This window comes from Columba livia, chromosome Z, assembly GCF_036013475.1.
Source record: "Columba livia isolate bColLiv1 breed racing homer chromosome Z, bColLiv1.pat.W.v2, whole genome shotgun sequence".
NCBI lineage: Eukaryota > Metazoa > Chordata > Aves > Columbiformes > Columbidae > Columba > Columba livia.
The window spans coordinates 9185870-9210821 of NC_088642.1; the positions used below are offsets into that span (position 1 = coordinate 9185870).

Sequence of the window (24952 nt, forward strand, 5' to 3'; positions counted from 1 at the left end):
GCAGGTGTCGTGGTGCCTCGCTGGGCGTGCCAGGGACAAACAGTGTTGTGTAAATGTATTACTTGCTGAAACGTGCAGTTCTGCCAAAATGCAAAGCTCTGCGTGGAACTGAAAACTGCTGGATTTTTGAAATGGATTTTTCATATTTATGTCTTCTTTTTTTCTGTGTAGGAGTTGTTGTCCTGGCTGTGTAGCTTATTGATTACAATATACCTCACTTGAGGTATATAATGCACTTGGACTAGATGATCTTTTGAGGTCCCTTCCAATCCCTAACATTCTGTGATTCTGTGTGTTCCTTTCTGTTTACATCAAATTCGTGCTTAATGTATATGCCAATAAACTGTTAGTTTTGTAGAACAGTTTGAAGTCTCACCCAGACCACAGAGAGCCTGTACTTTGCCATTCAATTTCTCAGCGCTGCCACTGGCATCTTGAGGAGTTATTTGCTGCAAGAGATCTGTCTTGGGCAATTATTTCCTCATGCCGCTTCTGGTAATGTTGAGGTATTATCTTTGCACAGAGCCTGTGGATTTTCGCAGTGGAACAGCTTCGTAGTGTTCACTGGTGACTTTCCTTCTGATACGTCATTGTTTTTCCTCCCTATGGTTTCTAATGTATCAGCAACAGTGTCATGCAGGTCATATTTCATGCATCTTGGTAACTTTTTTTTAAAGGCCTTATATAGGCTCCTGTTTCCTATCTTTAAAGGGAAGAACTCATTTTTTTTTACAATTCAAAGATAATAAGATGCAGTTTAATTGTGTAGTAAATGCAAAGAGGCAGATGACTTTTAAGACACTGTGAGATTTTTTTCCCTGGCTACGTACGACTGGTCTGTTTGATGTGTATGTTGTTTCTATTTGATCCCCTGTGCGCTTCCACAGCTCTCGGTGCAGTGAACAGAGGGGCATGGCTGTGAGAGCATGTGGCCTGATCATCTACAGGAGGCTGCAGTCTAAGGTCACTGACGGTATCGAGTACCTCCTCCTGCAGACATCCTACGGGACCCATCACTGGACCCCACCCAAAGGTGACGTTTGTCATGAGAACACACTCAAATGTCATTTGTGTCGGGAGTGAGTGAGATTACAGACTGAACTTTGGCTGAATGATTCTAAGGTCAGATTTGGGGGGCAGTTAATCAGTTGACAGTAGCTGCTTATGAGCAGCAGAGTGGGGCTGAAATTCTCTGCAAGTTGTGGCTGTATAAGCTATTGGGCACAACTGGGTTTGGGTGTGAGTCACGCAGTCTTGCTCCTTGGATCTCTGATGATTCTGGCAGACATGGAGCAGCCAGCTGAAATTAGGTAGCCAGAGAAGGTGTTACCTTCTTGCCCAGGTCTGACCCTCTGCCAGGTGCCACTGTTGCCAGCGCATGGTTGTTTGACCCACATGTAATCAGAAGGGTCACAGTTTGCAGCACAACATTAGAAGGCAAACTGAAATTGGTGATGATTTACTTTAGAACACCTTTCTTAGGAGATGCAGGAGTTTATTTAAGTTCAGGAAATGGTTGATGCACATACCTAATGCAGCAGAGATAAGAGGGACAGCCATCTTCACCGAAGCCGTCCTCATTCATCAGTGTGATCCCAAAGGAGAAGACAAGCCTGACGCCGAAAGGTGTATGTTATAGTAACACCTTCTTTGTAAAGACACATGGTGTTTGGTGGTATATAACTGCAGGGAAAAGTTACTTAGATCCTTAGTGGGAAAAGCGCAACACATAAATTCTTCAAGTTTCTTGTAGATCTTCTTACATACTTTTTTTTTTTTTAATCCTCTGAGATTTCCTCCTTCTAGTTTTTACTTCTTGTTTTGTAAAATGCAGTGCTTTTAAAGTATAGTGCAGGAGCAGTTTGTAAACAAGAATTCTCAAATAGGAAAAAAAGCTTGTAACAATATCAACTACACTCTCCTATTAAGGGAAAGAACAAAACTTTCCAAACCTCCCCCTTGCCCACTTCACCAAAAGCCTAAGGGAGCAGAGTTTGCAGCCTACTGGAAAGCTAAAAAACATGTGCTGGGACATGATTAGTTGTGAGAGCAGGGACCCATGTGGAAAGGTTTACTGGGAAGACAGTAATTCTGGACAAGCAATTAAAATTACTTGTTGGCATTTCAGGAGGGAGTGAAATGACTTGTAGACGTACATCTCTTGCACTCAAAATCACAATATTATAGAATAGACCTTTAAAAGCCATGTAGTCCAACCCCCCTGCAGTGAACATGGATATCTTCAACTAGATCAGGTTCCAGCTCTCAGATCATTCCTGTGGCTCCTCTGGCCCCTCTCCAGCAGGTCCATGTCTGTCCTGTGCTGAGGGCTCCAGAGCTGGACACAGGACTCCAGGTGGGGTCTCACCAGAGCAGAGCAGAGGGGCAGAATCACCCCTCTACTCATTAAGCTTCTGATGTGCATATAAAAGGAGCGAGGCCTGTTGGGAAAGCAAAAATGAGCTTCCCGTATATCCCAGTTCTCGTACTAAAGGGTGGCTTTTGGTACCTATGCTCGGAGGAAAGATTAATCTCTGTGATGAAATCATGGCTATTTGCAGCCAGCTGCATAGAAAATAGAGTGACACTAGGGGCAAAATAAAGCTTAACTTTTTTCCTCTTGAAGCTTCCCAACTTCTGCTATGTTGCTTTTCTGAGATCTTACTCGGCTTGTTCTATTTATGTTCTGGTCTGGAGCTTCCATGAGAAAACCAAATCTGACATTTCTCAACAAAATACAAACATCTGGGGATGTGTTATATTTATCCATTGTTTGTAATGGCACCTCTCATTCTGAGCAATGTAAAATAAATGATGTGTCCTAGAAGGATTATGCAGCTGGTGAAAGGACTGGCTTTTAGGCTTGCTGCGTTTCAGAGAGGAATATGAGAAATAAAAATACCCCAAGTGCCTAGTTGAGACCAACCTTTTAAATGGCATTTGTCGGTGCCTGGTCTCATCATTTCTGGGCTGTCAGCATGAGTAAGCATTTTGCAGAATTGAGCCTTAAGCTTCCGTGGAAGGTAAGGGTTGAGAGAGGACTAAGGCAGATGAGCCATGTCCTCTCTGACTGGCTAAAGGAAAAGCATTCTTGAGGCACTCAGTCCTTGGTATGGTCTAAGGTGGAACGTTACAGGCGTGGGGTGCTCCAGAGGAGGACTGGGAAGAAAAGATGTCCAGTGCTGAGAGGCCACTGGGAGTTTCAGAAGACGTGGGAGAAAAGACGATCCTAAAAGCAACAAAAGACAAACCAAGATATAAGAGTTGGAAAAGCAATCTCTTCTCCAGTTTCCTTTTGGTTATCAGCTACAGTGTACTGTCATCTGTCTCCCTATGTTTCCTAGTCGTCAACTGAATGAACAAAATCTGAGTTTCCTTCTCAGAGACTTAACTTTTTCGCCTTCTCGACAGGCCATGTGGATCCAGGAGAGGATGACCTGCAGACAGCGTTCCGGGAAACACAGGAAGAGGCTGGTCTTGAGGCCAGCCAGCTCACCCTCATAGAGGGGTACAAGAAAGAACTGCACTATCCTGTCCATGGCAAACCCAAGACCGTCATTTACTGGCTGGCAGAAATGAAAGACTGTAACGCAGAAATCAAGCTCTCGGAGGAGCACCAAGCTTTCCAATGGCTGAAGCTAGAGGATGCTTGCAAATTTGCAGAATATGAGGACATGCAAGCGACACTGAAGGAAGTGCATCAGTTTCTCTGCTCCAAAGAGTGAAATACTTTTGTGATGGAAACTTTAAGAAACATGGCCAGCTTTTGTTTTTTTGTTTTTGTTTTTTTGTTTTTTAAATCCAGGGGAAGAACTATATTGCTGTAGAAATGTTGATTTCTTTTTTGAATCTGTACAAATTCAGTGAAGATACTTGGAGCTTTTAAAGAGCTGTGCTTTTTCTCCCCTAGCCAGTGCAAAAAAAGTGTGGTCCAATTGAACTGTGAGCCAGAGATGTCTGAATTGAAACCCAGAGCTAACAAAGACTTCTCTGTCCCGTTTCTTTTCTCCTTTGTTTTTAATCAAAGTGCTGAACAACCAGAGGTCCTTTTGAAAAATCAAGCACTTGATATTTCTTGACTTGCTGATGTAGAACTAGAGATGAGAAAATGAGCAGATGGAGATTTTTAGTAACAGTGTTTACTGCAGAAGTTACACCTTGCATTTCAAATGGGGAAGCAATAATTCTGTTCCCATCTCTTCCACTGATATGCTGTCATAACTGTTCAAATCATTTCAGGTCATGTTTTTTTGTATCATGAATGTATGTACATATCTAATGCATCACTATGAAAACATTTGCCATCCGAAGAGTCTTAGTAAATGGTTGATGTACAGTATTTAAATGGTGATCTCGAAGTTCTTTAGCCACTTTATTGTCTTCTTTTCTCTTTAACAAACACCTCAGACATACATTATTCAGAGGGTTAGGAAAGGGAGATGTATCTGCCTAATACAGTATTTTTTGCACAGAATTATCTCAGCTAATGAGCAATCTTGTGTCCAGCTGATAGCACCTGTGTGGCTGCAGCCTGCACCAGTGTGTGGGCAGCAGGGCACATGTGCTGCCAGAGCTGTGCTGTAGGTGCTTGTGCTGGATGATTGCAGCTGCCTGTGGTGGTACAAATGTGCTCATCTCTGTCAGCGTTCCTGTGGACCTCTCTTTTGTCATTGTTGCTGGGACCTGAGATTGTTAGCACTCTGGTTACACATATTCAGTTAGTAATGCAACAACAGGTTGACCATGAGCCAGCAATGTGCCCTTGTGGCCAAGAAGGCAAATGGTAGCTGGGGTGCATTAAGAAAAGTGTGACCAGCAGGTCGAGGGAGGTTGTCCTCCCCCTCTACTCTGCCCTGGTGAGGCCACATCTGGAGTTCTGTGTGTGGTTCTGGGCTCCCCAGTTCAAGAACAGCAAAGAACTACTGGAGGGAGTCCAGCAGCGAACTACGAAGATGGTGGGGGGCCTAGAGTGCCTTTCTTATGAGGAACAGCTGAGAGAGCTGGGTCTGTTCAGCCTGGAGAAGAGAAGCTGAGGGGAGATCTCATCAATGTTTACAAATATCTCAAGGGATTAAACCAGGCTCTTTTCGGTGGTGCCCAGCAATAGGATGAGGGGCAATGGGCACAGACTGAAGCACAGGAGGTTCCATCTGAATATGAGGAGAAACTTCTTTACTCTGAGGGTGCCAGAGCCCTGGAACAGGCTGCCCAGAGAGGTTGTGGAGTCTCCTTCTCTGGAGACATTCAAACCCACCTGGACACATTCCTGTGTGATCTGCTCTGGTGAACCTGCTTTAGCAGATGGGTTGGACTGGATGATCTCCAGAGGTCCCTTCCAACCACAACCATTCTGTGATTCTGTAATGGTTCGTAGTCTTTTGGATGTTTTGGCACATAAATAGCAAAAAAGCATGAAGGCATTATTACATTTTTTTTATAAGGAATGAGGTTTTCTGAATTTGAGGAAATTTTGAAGGAGAACAAGTCCCTTCCTTACATCTTCTCTAGCATTGCTGCCTAGACACTTGGACCTTCTGAGGCAAATAAGTGTACGTCTCTGCTTCTACCTGGCCTTCCTCCTTGCTGCAGGAGTGAACCAAGGGTCATCAGCATTACATCAGCCCTGGAGAAAACCTGCAATACCAGAGGTGCAGCGTAACTGGGCTGAGAAACCTGGGTGGCAGTTTAGTATTGTTTTACTCTCCAGTTCTGCGCACTTGTCCTTTGGTGCGGCATACACCGGTAATGTTAGTACCACTATGACAGTGGTAGTTTGTTCATCACTGGTATCTTTCTGTAGAGTGATGTGTAAAAGCCCTGTTACAGTGCATCCTTTTTCTGTGTATATGCATACACACACAAAAATGGATGCACCATAAGGAGGCTTTTAATGTATACATGTATAACATATAGTCCTATAAACAATTTCAGTGCTTCTCCACTTTACAGTCAGGTTTTATTTTGATTGTTAACATTGTTTACAAGCATTGCATTCAGGTGATGGCAGAGTGAACATCACACAGGTGGTGCGACTACTCTTGAGTGTTTCTCAGCTGGCTTTAGAAGCAGGGGGTGGAAAGTGTCACCCACTGTCACCTGGTCCAGGCATCAAGGCAGAATCAGCTATTTTGGAGTGTTTCCTGGTGGACATTTGACTAATGTGCTTTTTAAAGCCTCTCGTTATGGAGACTTAAACCTGCTGCTCTTCTGTCCATACCTTGGAAAATTTGGTCTCCAGCATCTAGTAAAACAGTGAGAAATAACTAAAAGATAACCAGTAGAAGAGAGGGGGAAAAAATAGCTAAAAGCCTGTGCTGCTTCACAGTCTTATTTTTTTCATTATTGTTTGAGCTACCATTTAATCAGTGCTATGTAAACAACTGTGTTAGTGCCTTGTGGTTATGAGCAAGATTAGTAAGATAATAAGTATGAATTACAGAGAGTCATTAGCAAGTCATCTGTTCTGCCCATTCAGCAGTAATGAACAAGCACTTACTGCTTTGAGAAGCACAACATTAGCTGAACTCCAAGTAAGTATTTGCATTTCATTAACATAGCATACATCATGTTTCCAAAGTGTGTTGAGGTTTTGGAGGGTAACAAGTGCTATGCACTGTAAGGTGGTGTGCTCCTTGGACAGAATTTCAAAGACAGGCGTCTTAATTGTGGTGGAACTGTGATAACTGGTGAGGCACTGCATGTGCATTTTGATTATGTACAAAAAGTATCTCCACTTTTTTTTTGGCGCAAAATTATGCGTATGCAAACTTGACCCAAAAGTCTTTGGGTATTTTTAGAAGGGAAAACGTTGGAAAGTCAAGATTTGATTCTGACTCTGCATTCACTGCTCACTAGTGAAGAGTGACTTCTTTCTCTGCCCCTGTCTAGTAATAAACTGTTTTTCCAAGGAGCATGTGGGAAATCCTCCAGTAAATAATTCTGGAATAATGTGCCTGGGGAAGACATTTCTCTCTGACCTGTGCAATTTTTATGTCGCAAGCCAATAAAGTTTGTATTTTCTTTCTTGAGACCAACTAAGTTCTTGGTTGTAATAATATCCTGTGGCAGTTGAGTTTATACCAGGCTGTGGGTCTATGTTTTAAAAGAAAAATTAAAAAACAAACAAAACCCAACATATACTGTAAATTCTCTAGAGACCTTACTTCTGCCTTAGTTTAAATAAAATCAAACCCTAGAGAAGTGCAAGCTCCGCTGAAATAGCACAACAACTTAATAGTGAACAGTGTTGTTTAAATCTGAGTAAGGGACAGGTTAGGGTATAGTTTCCCTTGCCCCGCTGAGCAATTATACTGATGCAGCTTCTACTTGTAGTTTCCTAGTGTTAGTAGTTCTTGCTCCAAAGAATTCCTGATTTATAGTCATGATTATGGTTCACATCATCACAAGATCAGAGAGCAAGCAAGCATAAATTCATGAATATTAGGAAAGCACTAAGACATTGCAAGTTTCACTGAGAAAAGATGAGGATTCAGTGTGACAGTCACAGGTAATTATGCTTAATCAAGAAGTGTAAAGGCTGATAACTGTGCCTTACACCTCTCTAGAAAAAAAACTGTGTTACTGCTCTAGATGGGAGCAGTGTATCTGTTCACTGACTCTTCCATATGCCTATAGGAAATAGGAGGCTGAAGCAGTATAAAAAGGCTGCATAATGCAATATCCCCAACAAATATGACCACAGTTGTGATTCTACATAAAAAACCAGGATATGTGTTATAATAAGGTCTAATACATTCTAAATATGGAAAACTTGAGAGATGCAAACTCTCTCAGCAGGACTCTTGCAGTGATGCTGTGAGGACGATGGAGTGATAAGTTTTAAGTTAGAAAAATGACTTGCTGTTACTTAATTGATCACTCAGTGGGAGTAGTACTTTGGCAGATATCTGGAGGAGACTCTCTCGTCTTCTGAGTCCTGAAGGCAGTGCTTATTAGTTATGTTCTTGCATTGACAAAGTAACTGACAGCCTTCTCTGTTGGCAGCTAGTTTTATCTTTAAACGGATTTAAGAACTATGAAGACTTCTGTTTTTCACCTTACACCTTGTCTCCAAGAATTTACTTTCTCATATACTTAGTAACTCTAGAATTTCAGGGCAATGAACAGTTGCATCTGATGAGAGTCTCGGCTTCATTTAGCTAAATCTGGGGTTTGTTACGGGTTACATCAGCTCTGAAAGAGCTAAGCAGTGTGTGCCTATACAAACCAAACAATCTGCTCCGCTTGCTTCAACCACGTCCTGTGCAAGGAGGTTGTTCTTGAGCATTAAAACAAAAACAAAAAACCAACAAACAATGCTTACAACTCCCTGTCAAAACAGCAAAGCTAGGGAGGAGATTGGCTACGGTGGCACTCTTCCTGGTGGGAAATGTGACACAGGATAGAACAGCAGCTCTGTTTTATCAGAGCTAGTCCATTTGATAATTGGCATTATCGAAAAGAGGAGTGACAGTCCCATCTTTCCACTCAATGAGGATCTCTCCATGCCTCAAGGAAGGAGAGCGAGATGGTGGATGGTACAGCTGGGGACCTCTTCGCAAGGGAGACGGCTCCCGTAAGTCAGCTCTGCTGTTGCTGGCTGGGGAGCTGTTCAGGGCAGAGAGGATTTTCTTCTTCCTAGGAGAAGAGAGAAGGGGGTAACACAACTGCATCTGGCTGTCACTTGGTTGCTTTTCCACATCAGGTGGTTCAGCAACCACATTCCCTAAGCCTTCAGGGATGGTGTGAGGTGTGTGGGAGAGGAGGAGCCAACATTAGCAGCTGCGTTTTGATGGGACAGTGAGTGGGAGGGAGAAACAGGGTGTCAGAGAGGAGAACTCATCAAGGATGACATCATGGGTGGGCAGACCCATCTGCTCAGAGCCAGACACATCAGGTGTGGCATAGGGAAGGGTGCTGAGATCAAGAGTTTTGTTTTGAAACACTAGATAGGGAAGCGGCAAACTGAATGAACCTGTATCTCACTTACTTGTTGTAATGGACATTGAGTGTCAGTATTATTAATCCCAGTATGAATGCCAAGGGGCTGAGGACCAGCATGGCTGTTTTCCAGTTGGTTCCTGAAAGGATATAATAGAAAACAATCATGCATTTGCTGTACCCATCTCCTTTCTTATGCAATAGCCCTGATTGTCACAAAAAAACACCTGTAATGTCCTTGGAGGCTAGCAGGTAACAGGAAAAGTGCTTTGTCCATGAGATCAACATCGTACAAGTGCTTTACACTGCACAGCATCCCTCTATTGAAAATGACCACAATAAGGTTTTCTTTCTTGCTAGGAAGACAATAACTGTTTGTGCTTCTCTGCAGCTCTCTGATATGAAATCAGAAAGGCTGGGGGAAGGCACCATTGCTAGTGGGTATCTGTTTTTCCTGGTGAGTTGGGACAAAGCATTTGCATATTTTTACTCCACTTTTGTACTCCAGACCTGTGGAGATTTGTTTAATCTTTGAAAGGAGATTTTCTGACAGCTAAATTGATGACCTTGTTCCCTGCTGAGCATCCTCAGTTGTACCCAGGGGGATGTAGCTCTCTATTGATGAGAATGTCAGGGGCACTGGTGAACCTTCATCCACCTGGTCTCTTCCTCCTCTGGCTGTTCACTGGACCTACCTGCAAGCCTGGCCCCAGCATTTTTCCCTCGATTTCCATGGTGCTTTTTAGAGTGATTGTGGGACACATCTGGGGGAAGAAGCAGAGAAACCAAGGTTAGCAGCTTCCACTGTTGGACCAGAGGAAGCTCCAACTTCCTCCTGGGGCTGCACTGTAACCACAAGTCCCTTTTGTATGGAGCTGAAAGGGGAAAGGAAACTTTCTCGTTCCTCAGTGACAGACATTTTTTACTCCTAGAGCATCTGATAGCTGTCCCTCCAGGTTAAGGCTATGACTGTATCACCGAACCACTTGCCAAGGCAAACATCTCTAAATGTTGTGCAAGAGCAAAGCCTCAAACCACTCAGTGGTACACACGGAAGTTCTTTGGAAGTACTCAGGTACTTACCACCACTGAAAATACTCAGGTGATCCCTAGACACCACCCACACTTTCTTTCCGGCATTCGAAAAGAAAAGCGCTCACCCTCGTTTGCTGGGAGGTATGCCTGCTTGGTCTTTGATGGAGACACAGTGCTGTTGAATTTGGTAGCCAAAGGTGGGTCACTCAGGCTCACAGAAGATTCTCTGTCCACAGCATCGATCTTTGATGAATCGATGGTTTTAGCTTGGAAGGAAATAAAGCAAAGATATGTGTGATTATAATGTATTTTCTGTAGAGAAACCAGGATACACTCAGTGCCCAGCTAGGGAAGGGAACTCAGCCCTGCTGTGTTAGTCCTCTACCCCGCAAGACACATAGGACATGGTGCAATAGAGATCACCTCCTCCTGTGTGTTGGGGGCCTTCAGTTCTCACAGATTTCAAAGATGAAATTAATCACTCAAGATTGAATCTGCAGCCAAAGCAAAGCTTGTCTTCTGGTGGTGAATAAGGTCATTGCTCTAAAAAGTATGAGTGCAACACCAGCTGTTAAAAGTGAGGTGTGAGGAAGAGGCAACTGGAAGCATCACAGATTCTACCAACACAGCAGATGAAGAAATGGGATCGAAAGGGTGGTAAATAGTCCATACCTCTTGCAAGGCTCGACAACATCCTTTGATTTGCCAGTCTTATTGCACAAGTAGGATGTGTGAGGTGGCAACTACTACTAGATGGGAGGTTGTGGGAAATCTTTTGGCAGCGATAGTCATCCCTCTCCTGCACTGATACATGTGGCAAGATCAAGAAATCCATGTCTGCAGGACTCCCCACTGCTTCTCCCAACCCCATCCCTTCCTGTGGAACCAGAACCCGTGGGTATGCAGGTGTAATTTATTGAGCAAATAACCTGCCGAAGTAAAAGCTGTCTGTTCGTAGTCAACTGAAACTTGGATAAGAAATGTCTAAACAAACACACAGGACTTTGATGTTGTTGCTGAGTAGTCAGAGGTTCCCTCCAGTACACTCTGAACCATGGGACTGAGAGGAATGTTATCAGTTTGCACAAGACACACTAACTGGCACAATCTGATTCAAAGCCTGCTCTATGTTTACCCTCCAGCCTTATTTGGGGAGCCTGGCTCCAAGGCAGCCCTGCGCTGCCAGGAACATTGCCTTGGGGAATGCAAATGCCCTTTTCACATGCCTTTTTCCCATATATTAGATGTTCCATGCATTTCCTAGCCTATATTTAACTATGTTATTATGGTATCTAATTTGTGTTTGCTATATTTACCTTTGTGTTAAACAAACACTAATACTTGTGACTACTGTGATAATTGCATGTTAACCATCTACTTGGCTAATTAAAAACCTTGGTAAAAAGGCCATCTTATCTGCACATGACAGCCAAAAAAGCTATTGTATCTCTTTTTATTTCAAATTAGATATAGCCCCTTTGTGTCAAAAGGTTATATTCATAATCCATTGGCTTATACCAACCAGAGTCATCACGTTCTCATTACTCATTTCTGCAAAGCTGAAAATCTCACTGGGGCCATCTAGACTTAAGGTAAGGAATAGTCTTGTGTAAGGGAAGTAATTTTCCCTGTGGAAGGCTGGGAACCTCATCACCTACAGAGTGGACAAACACAGAAAAGCCATTATGAACACTAGCTCTTTTCTGGTCCCTGGAGTGGAAGAAGGGGGAGGATGAGGGAATGAGTTTACTGTGATTTTCAGGTCTCAGTTCTGCACACAACTTCACAAGAAAAGTCCTGAAACCACATTCCTTTGCATAAAGCAGAGGGGAACAGGCTGGACCATGAATTATCCATGGTCAGCAGTGGGCTTCAGTGGCCATCTGACAAGTTATGACAGTCACATCTTGGTGCAATGACCATGCCTGATGCCTGTTAGCCTGGTGTCCAACACCTAAAACTATGACAGGACCAGGCTTTCTGCCCTTTTTGTGTCCAGTCTAGGCAGAGTATAGTGAACACTCAAGAAGACAGAAATTAGGTTATTTTTAGGAGAGGCCAAGGACATAACACTGATAATATAAACCATTTCTTAAAAATAATTTTTGATGTCACGTTCTGGGTTTTCTTAATGCAAAGGGAGGGCAGCACTTTAACTACCTCCCCTTATGTGCTGTGCTCACTAGTCTCTTTATGGTTACCTCAGCAGGAGTGAGGTTCACTTTTGGGGATGATGACAGCATGGGATGAAGGTTAAAACCATGGTTTCTTTAGTGATAGTTGTGCTGTTGGGCTCTAGAAGGAGATAACTGTAACGTGTTGCTTAGGAACGGAAGTAAAAATTTCTCATTTCATATATAGCTGTTTATCAATAATTTATACAAGTCTAAAAGAGGTTTTCAGCTGCCTCCAATGTTTTTGTTACCAAAAATGACATCCCAAAGTACAAAGTACCAAAAGCCCCTTCAAAGTCTTAAGCTCCTAACTTTATGGGACGTCCTTGGTTGTTTTGGACTTGGGAGGCTCAAGCCATTTCAACTATTCTTAGCTCTGGGCATTGATTCAGATGAACTTTCCAAAATACTTGACTGTTGCCTGTCATCAGAAATGCTGCTGTGGTTTAGAGACCTGATCCTGTAAGGTGTTAAATGCTTTTTGGAAAACACTGAACAGCAACTGCTGGAAAACAGTAGTTGGGCTGAATTGGAGCCATTCAGTGTCTCTCCAGACAGAACACTGGAACAGGCTGCCCAGGGAGGTTGTGGAGTCTCCTTCGCCGGAGACATTCAAAACCTGCCTGGACATGTTTCTGTGTGACCTCACCTAGGCGTTCCTGCTCCAGCAGGGGGATTGGACCAGATGATCTTTTGAGATCCCTTCCAATCCCAAACATACTGTGATACTGTGATACTGTGATGAGTTAGAATGATGGTTGCAAGTCTGATATTAGGTGGTTTGGATGGTATGTAAGGTTAGATGTTATCTGATGCTAAATCTACCTCATCTTACTTTCATAGATCCACACATGTGTGTCTACAGCTTGCTGCGTTGTTTTGCTGGGCCTCGGAGCTGCTGTCTGGGCAGCAGCACAGATGGTTTCATCTTCTAAAGTCTTCCACCTGCTTAATTTGTCTTTCTCCCTTGAGACAAACACCTTGTGGCCTCCTTCCTTGGTGCTGAGGTAGAAGCCCAAGCTCTGCAGAGTCAAGTGTCCCTTCTTGCTGCAGGACCACGCTTGGCGTTCCCAGTCCCCGCAGGGCTCCAGTTTGACCAGGGCATACTCCCGCGTCCTGTGGGCCGACAAGCACTGCTTCGTTTGGAGGCTGATGATGGTCTTGGTGGTGGGGTCCCAGCTCCACTTCTGCTGTGGGGACTGTGCCTTGCAGTCAGTCAGGCTGATGCCATTGGTCTCATGGTGGGAGACACGAATGCACTTTTCCAGGCGGGTGTTCCTTATGAGGAAGCCTTGTCCCTCTGCTACTGCGGTACAATCAGAGCAGGGTTTAGTGATGTACATGGATGAGGCAAACGTGTCTTCCGAGTGCCAGACAATGTGAACAACCCAGGGAAGGGGAGACTTGACCCACCAGTCCTTTCCTCTATTGACTTGCCTACATGGACAGCTCCCCCAGCTTCCTAATTCCCCGGCATGACATTTCTTTAAAATACAGGGTGTGCAAATAGCCGGGAGCAATACTAGAGAAAAATAACTATGATATAAGTAACCCATGTAATTAATAGGAAAAAACTCATCACCCTTTAAAAGTTGTACTGTTCCAAAATATCTGCCTGTATATATTTAATTTAATATTTCACCTGGTTATAGCTTTAAGAAAGTACTTATCCTTCCCTCCCTCCAAAATAATTGAGTGGTTTCGGTTTTGGTTTTTTTTTTTTGTTTCGGTTTGGTTTGTTTGTTTGTTTTTGTTTTTGTTGGGGTTTGTTTGTTTGAAACCCCTTAATTCCCCAGGTGCTGTTCACCTGGGGCCAGTTAGGCCACTTCGGGCTACTTTTTCCATTAAGTGGCTTCTGGTAATATTACAGCACTGCTGGGTTAAAACCATACCCCTCAGAAGTCTGGAAGTACATGGATGATATGTAAATATTGAAATAAAGTTGGATTTAGTACACCTGACATTAGTCTGTGCTCCCAAGGCATGAAGGTTAACTTTTTTAAAGATCCCTTTGTAAGAGAGAGATGTTATACAGCCGCCACACAACAGACACACAATTTGGATCAATTTCTGTAATTGCTTGTTGCTTTTAATAGCAATGGGTCCCAACATCTGCGATAACTTGGGATGGATATTATCTCGTTAGCTGGACAAATGCCCCTGTTTTCAGTACAAAATCATCAGGTGTGGCCTGTGAACATCCTGAGAAAAATGTTAAGTGCTAAACCGTCTGTCACTGATGTGAATGTACCTTCTGCAGCGTATTTTATGCCTAAAATAAAGGGATAGAAGTAAAAGTTTCAAATTTCTGCACATTCTCAGAAATATTTCAATTACAATTAACACATGGTAACTCCCAACTTTCACGATGACTTCTTTTCCTCTTTTCCATAGGAGTCAGAGTTATAAAAGCCTCATCAACATACAGTATTGAGGATAAAGAGTAAGAGGAGACTGAAAAGTGGTGTTAGACAAGAACAACTATTTCTGCAGAGTTCCCTCCCAAAGCAAAGAACAATACTTTTCCCTGGTAGCAAGTATTTGGCTCAGTACTTGAAAAAACTAATGACAGTGTAAACAGAAGCCAGTACACAATACCAAGGGTATGAACAATAGCTTTAAAGAGCTCTTAGGCTTTGTCTCAGGAAATTCTGAGGGTCTGCTAGATTAATAGTGCCTTGAGGTTGCTAAATTAGAAACAACTCAGCCTGAATGCCTGGGGAGAAACTACATCTCCGAGATGAGGATGGTGTGTCCGTGCTGGGATATTGAGTTTCATGGACCTGTGATACCCACCGATCCAGGCAATTCCTGGCAATCCCATGTGCCTAAACAGAAATTAAGATTTTTGGCGATGTGCAGACAGCTCATGAGTCCTGTGCTCTTTACCCCTTGTTGAGAGCTTGGTGGAGGGAAGATGTTTAATGCACGTTGGGCTTGAGTTTCTGCCAGTTTCCCAAGGCAGAATAAATGTCTTATATATAACCTCCCATAATCTTTAGAAAATCCAAAGTGAATGAATACACTCCCCTCGCTGTATTTTTTTTTCTAGGACCTGGAATCCAGGATTCTCACCTCTTTGCTTCCTCTTAATTTGTAGAAACTAATATCCAAAGTAATGATTTGAGAGCTGCATAAAAGTATAACAGGACAACATGAGAAGTATGCTGGGTCAGATAAAATATCTGCTGAGGCAAGTATCTTCTCTCCAGCACTTGGCATTAGTATTTGCTAGTAGGGAAGGAGGGTATGAATCAGACAGAGCTCACTGAAGACAGCAAGGACACCGATGGCTCCTTCCTAAAGTGTATGAACTAGTTTAGACTGAATATTGATGGTTAAAATGGTTTTGTCTGTGTACACTAGATTGTATTTTTCAAATCTGAAGTTCAAAAACCATGTTGTTGGTTGATCAGTATCATGAGCTCCTTCTGCAGCTCCATGCAGTCAACTTCAGTTTTGATTACTCTAAATAATTTTGTGCCATCAGCAAACTTAATTATTTCATCATTCATCCTTTTTGATCTTTGTTGGCATCTGCTGATACCTTCACTCTGCTGCCATCATTGTCAGCTCATTCCACCTCTTTGTTCCAGTCTGTGGGCTAAATCTCTCTCTTACTCCATGAGAATGGAGTTTATTTTCTGCCCTGTGGGTAGTGACACACTGGCCCAGGTTGCCCAGAGATGTGGTCGATGCCCCATCCCTGGAGACATCCCAGGCCAGGCTAGATGGGGCTCTGAGCAACCTGACCTAGTTGAAGATGTCCCTGCTCATTGCAGTGGGGTTGGACTAGGTGAGCTTGGAAGGTCCCTTCCAACCCAAACTGTTCTATAATTCTATGATTAAAGGCCTTGGTGGAAGAACCTTATCAAAAGCCTTTTGCAAGCGCAAGCATAAAGTCTAGATCAGCTCACCACATCTATGCACTGTTGATGCCATCACAGGTGTCAGACATTCCCACTACAAAAGTTGCATTGATTTTTCTGATCTTTATCTGTCCTGTCTACAAATTCTCTTCTTTGTTTCTACTGACTTGCCTAATGCTGAAATCAAACCTGGTGACCTGTGTTTCCCCAGGCTGTGCAAGGATCCCTCTTAAGAGGAATGTCATTGCTGTAACACAGTCCTTTGGTGCTGGGGTTGCTTTAAGTAAGAGTTTACATACTCTGTACAAGTTTAAAAACTGTAATCTTTAGTTTCCTGTAACTCAGTGTGAATGCCATCTGGGCCGGGCTGGTCATTTGCCACAGAGTATTTTTATTTTTTATTTTTTTTTCTCCTAAAACTTCCTCTGTTGGCAGTTTTGTTCGGTAGCACATCAAACTGCAGAGAGTGACTGATATTTGAGGACCTCCCTGTCCATGTCTGAAGTGAGAACCAGAACCAATAATCCATTCAGCCTTTCTACACTGCCCTGCTTTGGTTGCCCTTCATATATTTACACCAGTTATTTATCGTCCTCCTTACCCCCACCAAGTTCCTACTTCACATGTGTTTGAAAATTTGTGTAGGTAGTTTTTTTATGCTCTTTCTAGATTACTCTTCTAAATCTTTTTCTCATATGTTTTATCATGGGTTTTATTACTAAACAAGCCAGAATCTCTGCCGTTTTTTCTTTTGCTTGCTTGGCAAAGACTATCCATTTGAAAGTTTCATTTTTTTAATTACATTTTGAAGAGCGTTGCTGTTCAACCCAGCCAGCAGATTTGTGTTTTGTTCTGTGTACATTCTCTGATGGTACACATTACCTTCTAAAGAATCGCACTGTTGCCTGCACATTAGCAGTAAGTATCACGTATCCCCGTGTTACCTGTAATACCAGCCTTTTGCACTTTTCAGCTGCCCCTTTCTACCAGCTATTTTGGCTTTATGCAGGTCTCGGTCAGCAGAGACTCACACCACTGAAGGTCCAGGGCAGCCCATCTGCCACGGGAATACATGTGAGATGAGGAACCTCAGAACTGCATCTGAAGTGCTTTCATGTCAGATTTGTGTAGCTCCTCAGTAGCATATACCACCGAGTTATTAATAGGTCTTTTTCTTCATACCATACCTCAAGTCCTAACATATAACCACCTTTTTACAGCTTGGGAACAGAGGTCTAGCTAAACTTTGCTTGGTTCAACATTACGCGGGAGGGCGGCAGCAAATGCTGGGACCATAATCCGTCTCCTCTGAACTGTGGTCCACGCGTCTTCCCTACTGACAGTGATGCTGAGCTCTCTGTAAGGCTGGCTGTCAACAGCAGGGGTTTCCTTGTGATGTTGCACAGGGTCCTTGCCAACCAAGATGTGAATCTGTGTCTGTCATACAGGTTCACCATCCACTACCCATGAATTATTGCTTTTCTGAGGTTGAGATGTTGCAATCTAAGTGAGCACCATACAGTCAGATACAGGTAACTGACGACAACCATTGCACATGCCCCATGCAGTCATGAGGGGCAGACCCACAAATAAAGCTGGAGAATATTTACTTTGGGATACACATCAGGCAGCAAGAATCTTTACTCAGGGGGCCAAATGACTTGCCTAACATTTGGGGAATGTTAACCTGGAGCAAGCAGAGCATCCAGTGTACTCCTTGGGGATTGGACTCAGTGTCTCTGGAAAATGCCAGCCTTACTCGCAGAGCCTGCTTTGAGCTGCTCATGCTTGAACATTTTGGCCTCTTCGTATTTTTAGGAACAAAATAAACAGTTTCTAGCAAAGGCACTTGATGCCAGCTTGTTTGTCCTATGATACTGCCACTCCGGTTACAAGAAAGAAATGCAAGCAAATATAGTCCCCTGTGTCTCTGCAGCATGGCCACCCTTGGGACATGCTGTTCCTTGTAAGACTGGGAACAAAAACCGTGCAATGTTCCTAATTAAGGTAATGCCACCAGGAAAGCTTTGGTTACCAGTAATGGCTGGGAAATTTTCTGCCATTTCTAAGCAGCGCCTGTGATGGCTTGATGCAAATTATTTGGGAATGGGTTGGTCCATTTAAAGGCTCTGTGGAGGGAAGGGGTAAGTGAGAGATGAGCAAGCACATGTTCCCAAAACACTTTATGTTACCCAGGGTCATCAGTATTGGCTTTGTCCTCTTTTGCCCTCCCCAGTGGGTTTCTAACTCTTTGAAAAATCCTTTAATTAGCTCAATTTCTCTTGCCAAATAAGTGTGTTCTGTAGGGGGAAGACAACCACTGAGTCACAGTCAGGAACTTACCTTTTCCTCCCTCTACCTGTCCTCGAAAGCACATGTCCATCTGCAGCAGTCATGGCACCTCTCATAGGAACTGCTTCATGAAGGACATCCCATGGCCCAGGAGAGCTCCCAAATGTGGCTGTTCTTAGGTACCACCATATGACAGCAGCTCATCCTGAGTCACCCAGGCCATGGCAACAGTGTCTTGGAGACATGTCTCCAAGCTGTCTCTGCTGCTTCCACCTAAAATGAGCAGAGCACCTGGGGTACACGTGCAATGGCTTATACACCTTGGAGCCAGCAGTGCCATTGCCTGAGCTACGGTGAGACAAGTGAGTTTGCTGCTCAGGTTAATCTGCCTCCACTGTTTGCTGCTGCAGGTGATCATATCTCCTCTACAGAGCATGCACCAATGGAGACTGATGCACTTCGTTCTCATACACACTATATATGTTTGCCTGCTTGCACAACTCCCCCTGAATATCAGCTCTCCCAGGATGTAGAGTCCTCTCATTGGACTATTGCTGCAGTTAAAGGGGCATCAGGTGGGAAGAAGGCTTGGAAGACTCCCATCCTCTCAAGCTGCCTTGCCAGCAATTTGGTCTCTGCCTGTCTCTAAAGACAGCCATGGGGGATTCAGGCTCCTACCAGAAATTGCCATGGCCCAAAAGAGGAAAAATTAACCAGAGGAGGTAGGGAAATCTATCCTTAGCTGCTCATACACTGTGGTGATGGGGTCAACACCACTCCCCACCCCGGTACTGATTATGGGACCTTCTCCCTTCAGAGAAGCACAGCATACAAGCTCTCCTGCCCTCACTGCTGGGCCTCACGCTGGTAATGCAGAGCTACCACCCTCTTCTATCCAGATCCCCTACCAGGATTCAAATTCATGACCAAATGTACAGTGAGGCTTTTGTGGCACATCTACAAAACCAGGCGGTATAGAAAGATATTTGATGAAGGCAGAAGAGATTTTCATGTGACTGGCCATAGCAGCAGGAGCAGTTTGCTGTGGTGGCCTGAAATTATCATATTGTGCCATGATGGAGGGGAAGCTGTCTCAGAGCTCCCCTGGGCGCCAGCACGCTGTTTCCACCTCCTGCAGAGGGTCAGGACCAGATAGAAATGAGAAGATGCAACAGCAGCAGAGGGATGCTCATATTTAAGGCAGGAGAGTTGCCCATGCAGATGGAACTCAGTGCAAGACATTGCCCTTTAAGATCACTTGCAGGAACATTACATTGAATCCAACTGAAGCAAGCAGCTTGAGATGCTATCACCTATGGACAAAGAACGCCCTGATTAAGTGAGCAGGAGCAATCTTGAATGCAGCCCAGCAATAGATCCTTCTCATGAAAAGATCTCCCTCCATCCAAGGCAACAAGCCCCTCTCTGCTGCTCGTGCAACAAACCAGACCAGGGCCATGGGATGAGAAGATTAAATACATCTGGAAGACACGCGAGCATAATGAACCAGATATGTTTGGGCAAAGGCAGGAAATCAAGATGTACACAGGAAAATTGTGAGATTAGCACCCTGTTGTCTGCTTTGCCTGAATTTATACCCCAAGACCAGATTAGGTATTTTTTTGCAAACCAGGCTGTTGACTGGAACCAACATTAGTTTTATTTTGCCCTGGTCCTTCTTCAGTGTACAACTGAGCTTATGTGGGTGTAAAGTTTGGAGACACAAATGTCCATGACAGGCCAGTAGATGTGGCCAATCTACCTGTAGAGAGGACGAAGCTAGATGGAGCATGGTGAGCCCCTGTTGGAGGACAAACGGGCTTCTGCCCATGAGTCCAAGCAGAGCAGGCAGAACAGGAGCTGGGTGAGCAGCTACCTGGCAACTGGGAGCTCTGGTTTTATGGGAGCACAATTTCCATCACTTCGGGCAGCTGATCAGCTCTTATCAAGATGTATGATTTTTATAGAGAAGTCAACAAAACTTACTGGTAACTGCCAGTAATTAGCTGGCAAATGGCTTGTCAGTGCAAGTACCTGATTGCAAATACTTCTTGGTCTGCACTCAGATTATTTTCCAGTAACATGTCTCTCCTGAGCAGTTCCCAGCTGTTGCTTCTGGCAACAACACTGAGCTGTGTTTTTCCCAACCGTTGCTGTTTTCTTAAGAGTATCCTGCTTTTGGTTAACCAGCAAGGCTTCATAGCTTTCCACATTACTGCAAGGTCCACTTTTGACCAAGTATCTCAGCAAAGGTCTCTGAGAGAGCAGAGCAGCCACAGAAAAAGAAATAAGGTTTTGGCATGGAAAAGCAGATGGATAAATGGTATTAAGCAGAGGATGTTGAAGTCAACACAAAGCTGATGCACGTGGCAAAAAACAGTCCCTTGGGGAATATGATGGAGGTCTATAAAATCCAGAGAGGTCTGGAGAAGGTGGGCAGGGGCTGAGTGGTCAAGGACTGATCCCACATGGGACATGGGGCACCAAGGGAAGGCTCTCGGTGTGCAGTGGTGGCTCTGCACCCAGCAGTTGTGCATCCTTGCTGCCAGGAAGGGCCTGCGCGAGCCAAGGGAGGAGATCTGATAGCCACTGAACAGTTAAACACAGCAGGGCCAGGAAATCCCCTGAGCAGATAATAGTTGGAGGCTGGAGAAGCATATGGGGGAGGAGAAGTATCAGATAAGTTTGGCCTCTCTGCCTTTTCAATGCGAGATGCTAAGGGATACCATAGGTGAGTGGGGTGCGAGGGGTCATGGAGCAGCCAACACTGTACATGGGTTTGGGAGGTAGGAGAGCAGTCCCCAGGATATGGGATCAGACGAGTCTGCGAAGCAGAGCCATGACCGCCCTTATGCTCAGAGCATGAGAATCAAGAGTTAATGTTAAATGCAATATTTTTTCAGCAGTTTTCTTTGTGCTTGTACATGCACAGATCCTGACGGTTCCCAGCTCCCCACTACCCATCACACCTCACTCTGTTATGTCAGGCTTGACTTGTTAAGAGAAAACTTCAGGTCCCTCCCTGCTTGCAGGGACTTTCCAAAGAAACCACTGTCAGAAACAGCTTAGGCAATTCCAGGATTTCCAGTTTCCAGCAGGAAACTGAACCCTCTAAGGTCTGTTGGGAGCAAGCACCTCTGTCCTGTGGGCAGCCTTGGAGCTCAGCAGCCCCAGGCAGGATGGGATGCAGAGACACTGCTGCAGGGAGAGATCAGCCCCAAGCAAGAACATGTTTGCTGTCCGCTCTTTGATCTTGCTTTGGGCATTGCCAGGTGTTGGGAAGATAAATATCTTTCTTGAAAAACAGTTGTGCTTTTGTTAGTGGGCAGGCTGAAATGCAATAGCTGGTCATGCGATTGCACCAAGAGCATTTAACTGGAAAGGAAAAGAAATGTTCTGTGGAAACGTCCTGTAATCCTCCCTAATTCACTAATAAAGCATAACCATAGGGCTCCTGTTTTGTGTTGGAAGTAAAGAACCACTTTCTCCTAACACCAGACAAGATCTGTATTAGAGCAAAAGAGGAAGACCCTGAAGGTTGTTCTGCTCTCTTGGCATCCCACCACGTTGTCACCTCCAGCTGCTAACCACATCCCCTCTAAATTTTGAAAGATGCACATATATCTTCACCCCGCACTAGCACAGCAACATAACCACAGCCTGAAGCTTTGAAAAAAGAGAGATTCAATTCACTGGATTTCGTCTATTTGGCAGGATTTGGGGTGCAAAAAAAAGCAGTAGATGGAGCAAAAGTCAAATCTGTAGGAGCACAAACCTCTCCTTCGACCTGGCTGCAGAGCAAACTGAGGGCTAGCTGCTCAAAGCAGCCCCACAAACACACATTTAGAGGCTGTGGAAAAGGTATTTGAAAGCAAAAGGCATTATGGTCAGAGCTGCGAGTTTGAGGTTCATCTTTAAGGAATAAGCACACCAGCTGTGCAGCCTGACCAGTTGTAGTTCTATGGCCTAGGAAGCTTGAAAAGCTCTGAGCAGGTAACCTGCAAAACTGCAGGGCTATCCTCCTTGCAGCTTCAGGGCTTTATTTCAATTAGTCTCTTTCAGCCTAGCACCTCAGGAATAATAAAAAGTGAATTACTTATTAGTTCAGGGGCTTCGCCCTTTTTTAAAGAAAATATATGCTGCCCACCACCCATGATGGGGTGGGTGAGACCGTGGGTAGCACCGCTCCCAGGTAACTGTTCCTGGATAGCACTGCTCCAGCTCTGCAGGATGATGCTTGGCAGGGCTTTAGCTTTCCTCATCTACCCATGCATGTCAAAAACAAGGCTACTTGGATTCAAAATCCCCCTGTGTACAGGCAGGATACAGGATTTGACCAACCTCAGCAAGCAGGTGAATGTTAACATGAGCCTTTACCAAGTTTGCTCCCCAGTGATGAATGATGCAAACTCTGCATCTCCCCAGCACATCCCACTCCCAGCCAACTGCCACAGGAGCAGAACTAATGCAACAAGGTCCTGCTCCCTTTCCCACCACCTTCTCCCATTCTGCCAGCATGCTCTGAGCCCACCCACTGCTGCTGGGGCAGGGAGCAAACACAGTGCTCAGGGCATCGCTGTCTCACTCCCGAAAGGGTTTATTTATCCGCTTCTCTTAGCAGTTTAAAAGCACTTTATAAAAGCGGCCAGCATGATGCCACAGTGTCCCTGGCCAAGCCATCCCAGCACCCTGCCAGCCTGTCCTTCACTCTCCTGTACCCCTGCATTTGATCCCATTTTAAATGCAGCCTTGAAATGTGCCTCCAGGGCACTGGTTTTGCTGCTGGTGGGTTCAGAGCTTTGCAGCCCAAAAAACACTTCAGAAGGAAAGTGGGTTAAAATATGTGAGGCTGTTTGCTTCCTGCTTTCCAGCTACCCCAAAGGAGGAGAAACTTACCTTCAAGCCAAGGAAGGAGGCAAATACAGCCTAGGCTCAGCCTGAAAAGCTCCATGGTCTGACAGAACAGTGGTGTGGAAGGAGCCCCTGAAGCCTCTTGCCTGTGAGGAGTGCCTGGCAGCTCGCTTTTCCCTCTTCCTCTGACATCCACAGCAGAAAAACCTGCTGGGAAGAGAAAAACTCTTTTGTCTTAGTTCTGGAGACTTGGCAGCTGCCTTATCAGCAAAGCATCAGCTTGGAGACGCGGTCCCACTCAGCAGTTATCCCTTAGGAGAAATCAGATGACGAGCCAGGATGGGGGAACACTGGACCGAGATGCTCGCAGCCGCCGAGCTCGGCTCCTTAGCAGCCAGGGTTGCTCCCAGCAATGAGCACGGAATGCTAAGCAGGATGACGGGCTGCGGAGCGGAGGAGGATGCAGGGCTGGCCTGGCAAGAAAAGGCAAAGTTCGGCAGGAGTGCCCAGAGGGGCGTGGGATGTGTTTGCTGAAACCCTGCTCTTGACTGTGCTGTCACAGGGTCATTTTCTCTTCAGGGAGAATGAGTTTAAGGACCACTATAGGCCATGGAGGAGATAAAATCTTGCAAAGCATCTGTGGGGGGTGGTGGAGGTGGAGGGTGATGGAAGTGGGAGCTGAGATCCTGGCCAGGTAGCAGGGTCTTGCTCTGGGTCTGCCCTGCTGCTCACCCTGAGGGTTGCTCAGGGCGTTTGGCTTTTTATGCATCAGGTTGGGCTCTGCACAGGTGGGAAACCACACATTCCTCCCCGAGGGACAGCAGCAGGAAAGGCTGTCAAGTGAAAGAACAGCAGGGGAAGCCAGAGTTACAATTTTCCTGGTGAGATGCTTCTGTTCAGCTACACCCTCTCTGCGGTTTTCTATCTCACCTGCTCCTTGGGGCCATTCTCACCTGGATGTATCGTTAATCCTTTTGCATAAAAACACACAGAAGTGGTGGCTTCACTTTTACTTTTGGGGACCAGTCCTGGATGGCACCAATGCCACATCCCCCAGCTCTGCCCATGAGAAGAGGAGTCACTGGGAGTGCTGGGACTTGCTTCATTTAGCAGCCAGGCTGTCAAATTAGAACAGTGCAGTGTCATTTGGCGCAGGGGCATGAGCTCAGGTCAGAGCCTTGCAAGGGTGTAGTTCCCTCTGTGCCCAGGCTGGGATGGTGGCTACCAGCTTTCTCCCTCTCAGAGAAGGAATCTGGCTTCTAACCAGACCACCTTCTTCCCAGATGGATGTGGATATGGCAATGGTTATCCTACAGCAAATTAAAAGGGAAGTCTGGGGTAAGTTCTTGGCCTGGGGAGTTTGCTCCTGCCTGGCCATAGCACTGCGCTCAGGAAAAACACCACAGAACTGGTTTATTTGGTTTATTACTGGTTTCTTTTCCCCATGGGAACGTGTCAATTTGCACTAAATACCAGGCATTTTTAATTTAAAAAGCACAGATGTTAAACTCTTCTCCACACGGCTGGGGTCGAAAACGCAAATGCTCTCCACCACATTCTCTGAGCGAGTGTGTCCCTCCCACAGGAGGAGGAGGAGAGGGAAGAGCTTGCGGTGGGTGCGTCTCCCTGTTGGATGGTGAAAAGGTCACTGTGCTTTTCTACAGTGGATCCTGCTATTACTCTGACCCTGGGAGCTGGTACATCTCCTGGTTTTCTCCTCCTGGCCCTTCCATCCATTTCACATAAAGGAAACTGAGGCGTGGAGAGGCTGTGATCTGCTCAAAGCCATGA

General features: G+C 45.0%; 3 protein-coding genes across 5 annotated transcripts in view; 2 read left to right on the forward strand and 1 right to left on the reverse strand.

The window, feature by feature from the left end:
• The window catches only part of LOC102090055 (myogenesis-regulating glycosidase), a 36283-nt gene that overhangs the window by 579 nt on the left and 10752 nt on the right, over positions 1-24952 (forward strand). The window contains exon 1 of one of the 2 annotated variants that reach the window (XM_005507789.3): positions 897-1033. The exons of the other annotated variant lie outside the window; for it this stretch is intronic. The gene's annotated coding sequence lies outside the window, so the exon portion shown is untranslated. Of the gene's footprint in view, positions 1-896; positions 1034-24952 lie in introns of those variants that run through there. 2 annotated transcript variants of the gene reach the window in all.
• Positions 894-4339, forward strand: NUDT2 (nudix hydrolase 2). The gene is made up of 2 exons (XM_021294976.2): positions 894-1033; positions 3412-4339. Exons 1-2 carry the CDS (start codon positions 913-915, stop codon positions 3723-3725), a joined length of 435 nt encoding a protein of 144 aa, XP_021150651.2. The 5' UTR covers positions 894-912; the 3' UTR covers positions 3726-4339.
• Positions 3765-23639, reverse strand: LOC102090224 (uncharacterized). 2 transcript variants are annotated; one of them, XM_021294975.2, is made up of 6 exons: positions 23207-23639; positions 12985-13452; positions 10101-10241; positions 9636-9704; positions 8990-9080; positions 3765-8637 (listed from the first exon to the last, which is right to left on the reverse strand). In XM_021294975.2, exons 1-6 carry the CDS (start codon positions 23259-23261, stop codon positions 8430-8432), a joined length of 1032 nt encoding a protein of 343 aa, XP_021150650.2. In that variant the 5' UTR covers positions 23262-23639; the 3' UTR covers positions 3765-8429. The 2 variants fall into 2 exon arrangements, with proteins under 2 accessions (XP_021150650.2, XP_005507847.2); XM_005507790.3 differs by having other exon boundaries at positions 12985-13455; positions 23207-23638.

What these genes read in the sequence shown, in the direction of transcription:
- NUDT2 (XM_021294976.2), top strand. Translation starts at nt 913, where the DNA reads ATGGCTGTGAGAGCATGTGGCCTGATCATCTACAGGAGGCTGCAGTCT. An exon ending in TCACTGGACCCCACCCAAAG is followed by an intron (nt 1,034 to 3,411) that starts GTGACGTTTGTC and finishes CCTTCTCGACAG; the next exon opens with GCCATGTGGATCCAGGAGAG.
- LOC102090224 (XM_005507790.3), bottom strand. Translation starts at nt 23,261, where the DNA reads ATGGAGCTTTTCAGGCTGAGCCTAGGCTGTATTTGCCTCCTTCCTTGG. An exon ending in TGCTGGGGCCAGGCTTGCAG is followed by an intron (nt 9,081 to 9,635) that starts GTAGGTCCAGTG and finishes ATATCCTTTCAG; the next exon opens with GAACCAACTGGAAAACAGCC. An exon ending in CTCAATGTCCATTACAACAA is followed by an intron (nt 8,638 to 8,989) that starts GTAAGTGAGATA and finishes CTCTTCTCCTAG; the next exon opens with GAAGAAGAAAATCCTCTCTG.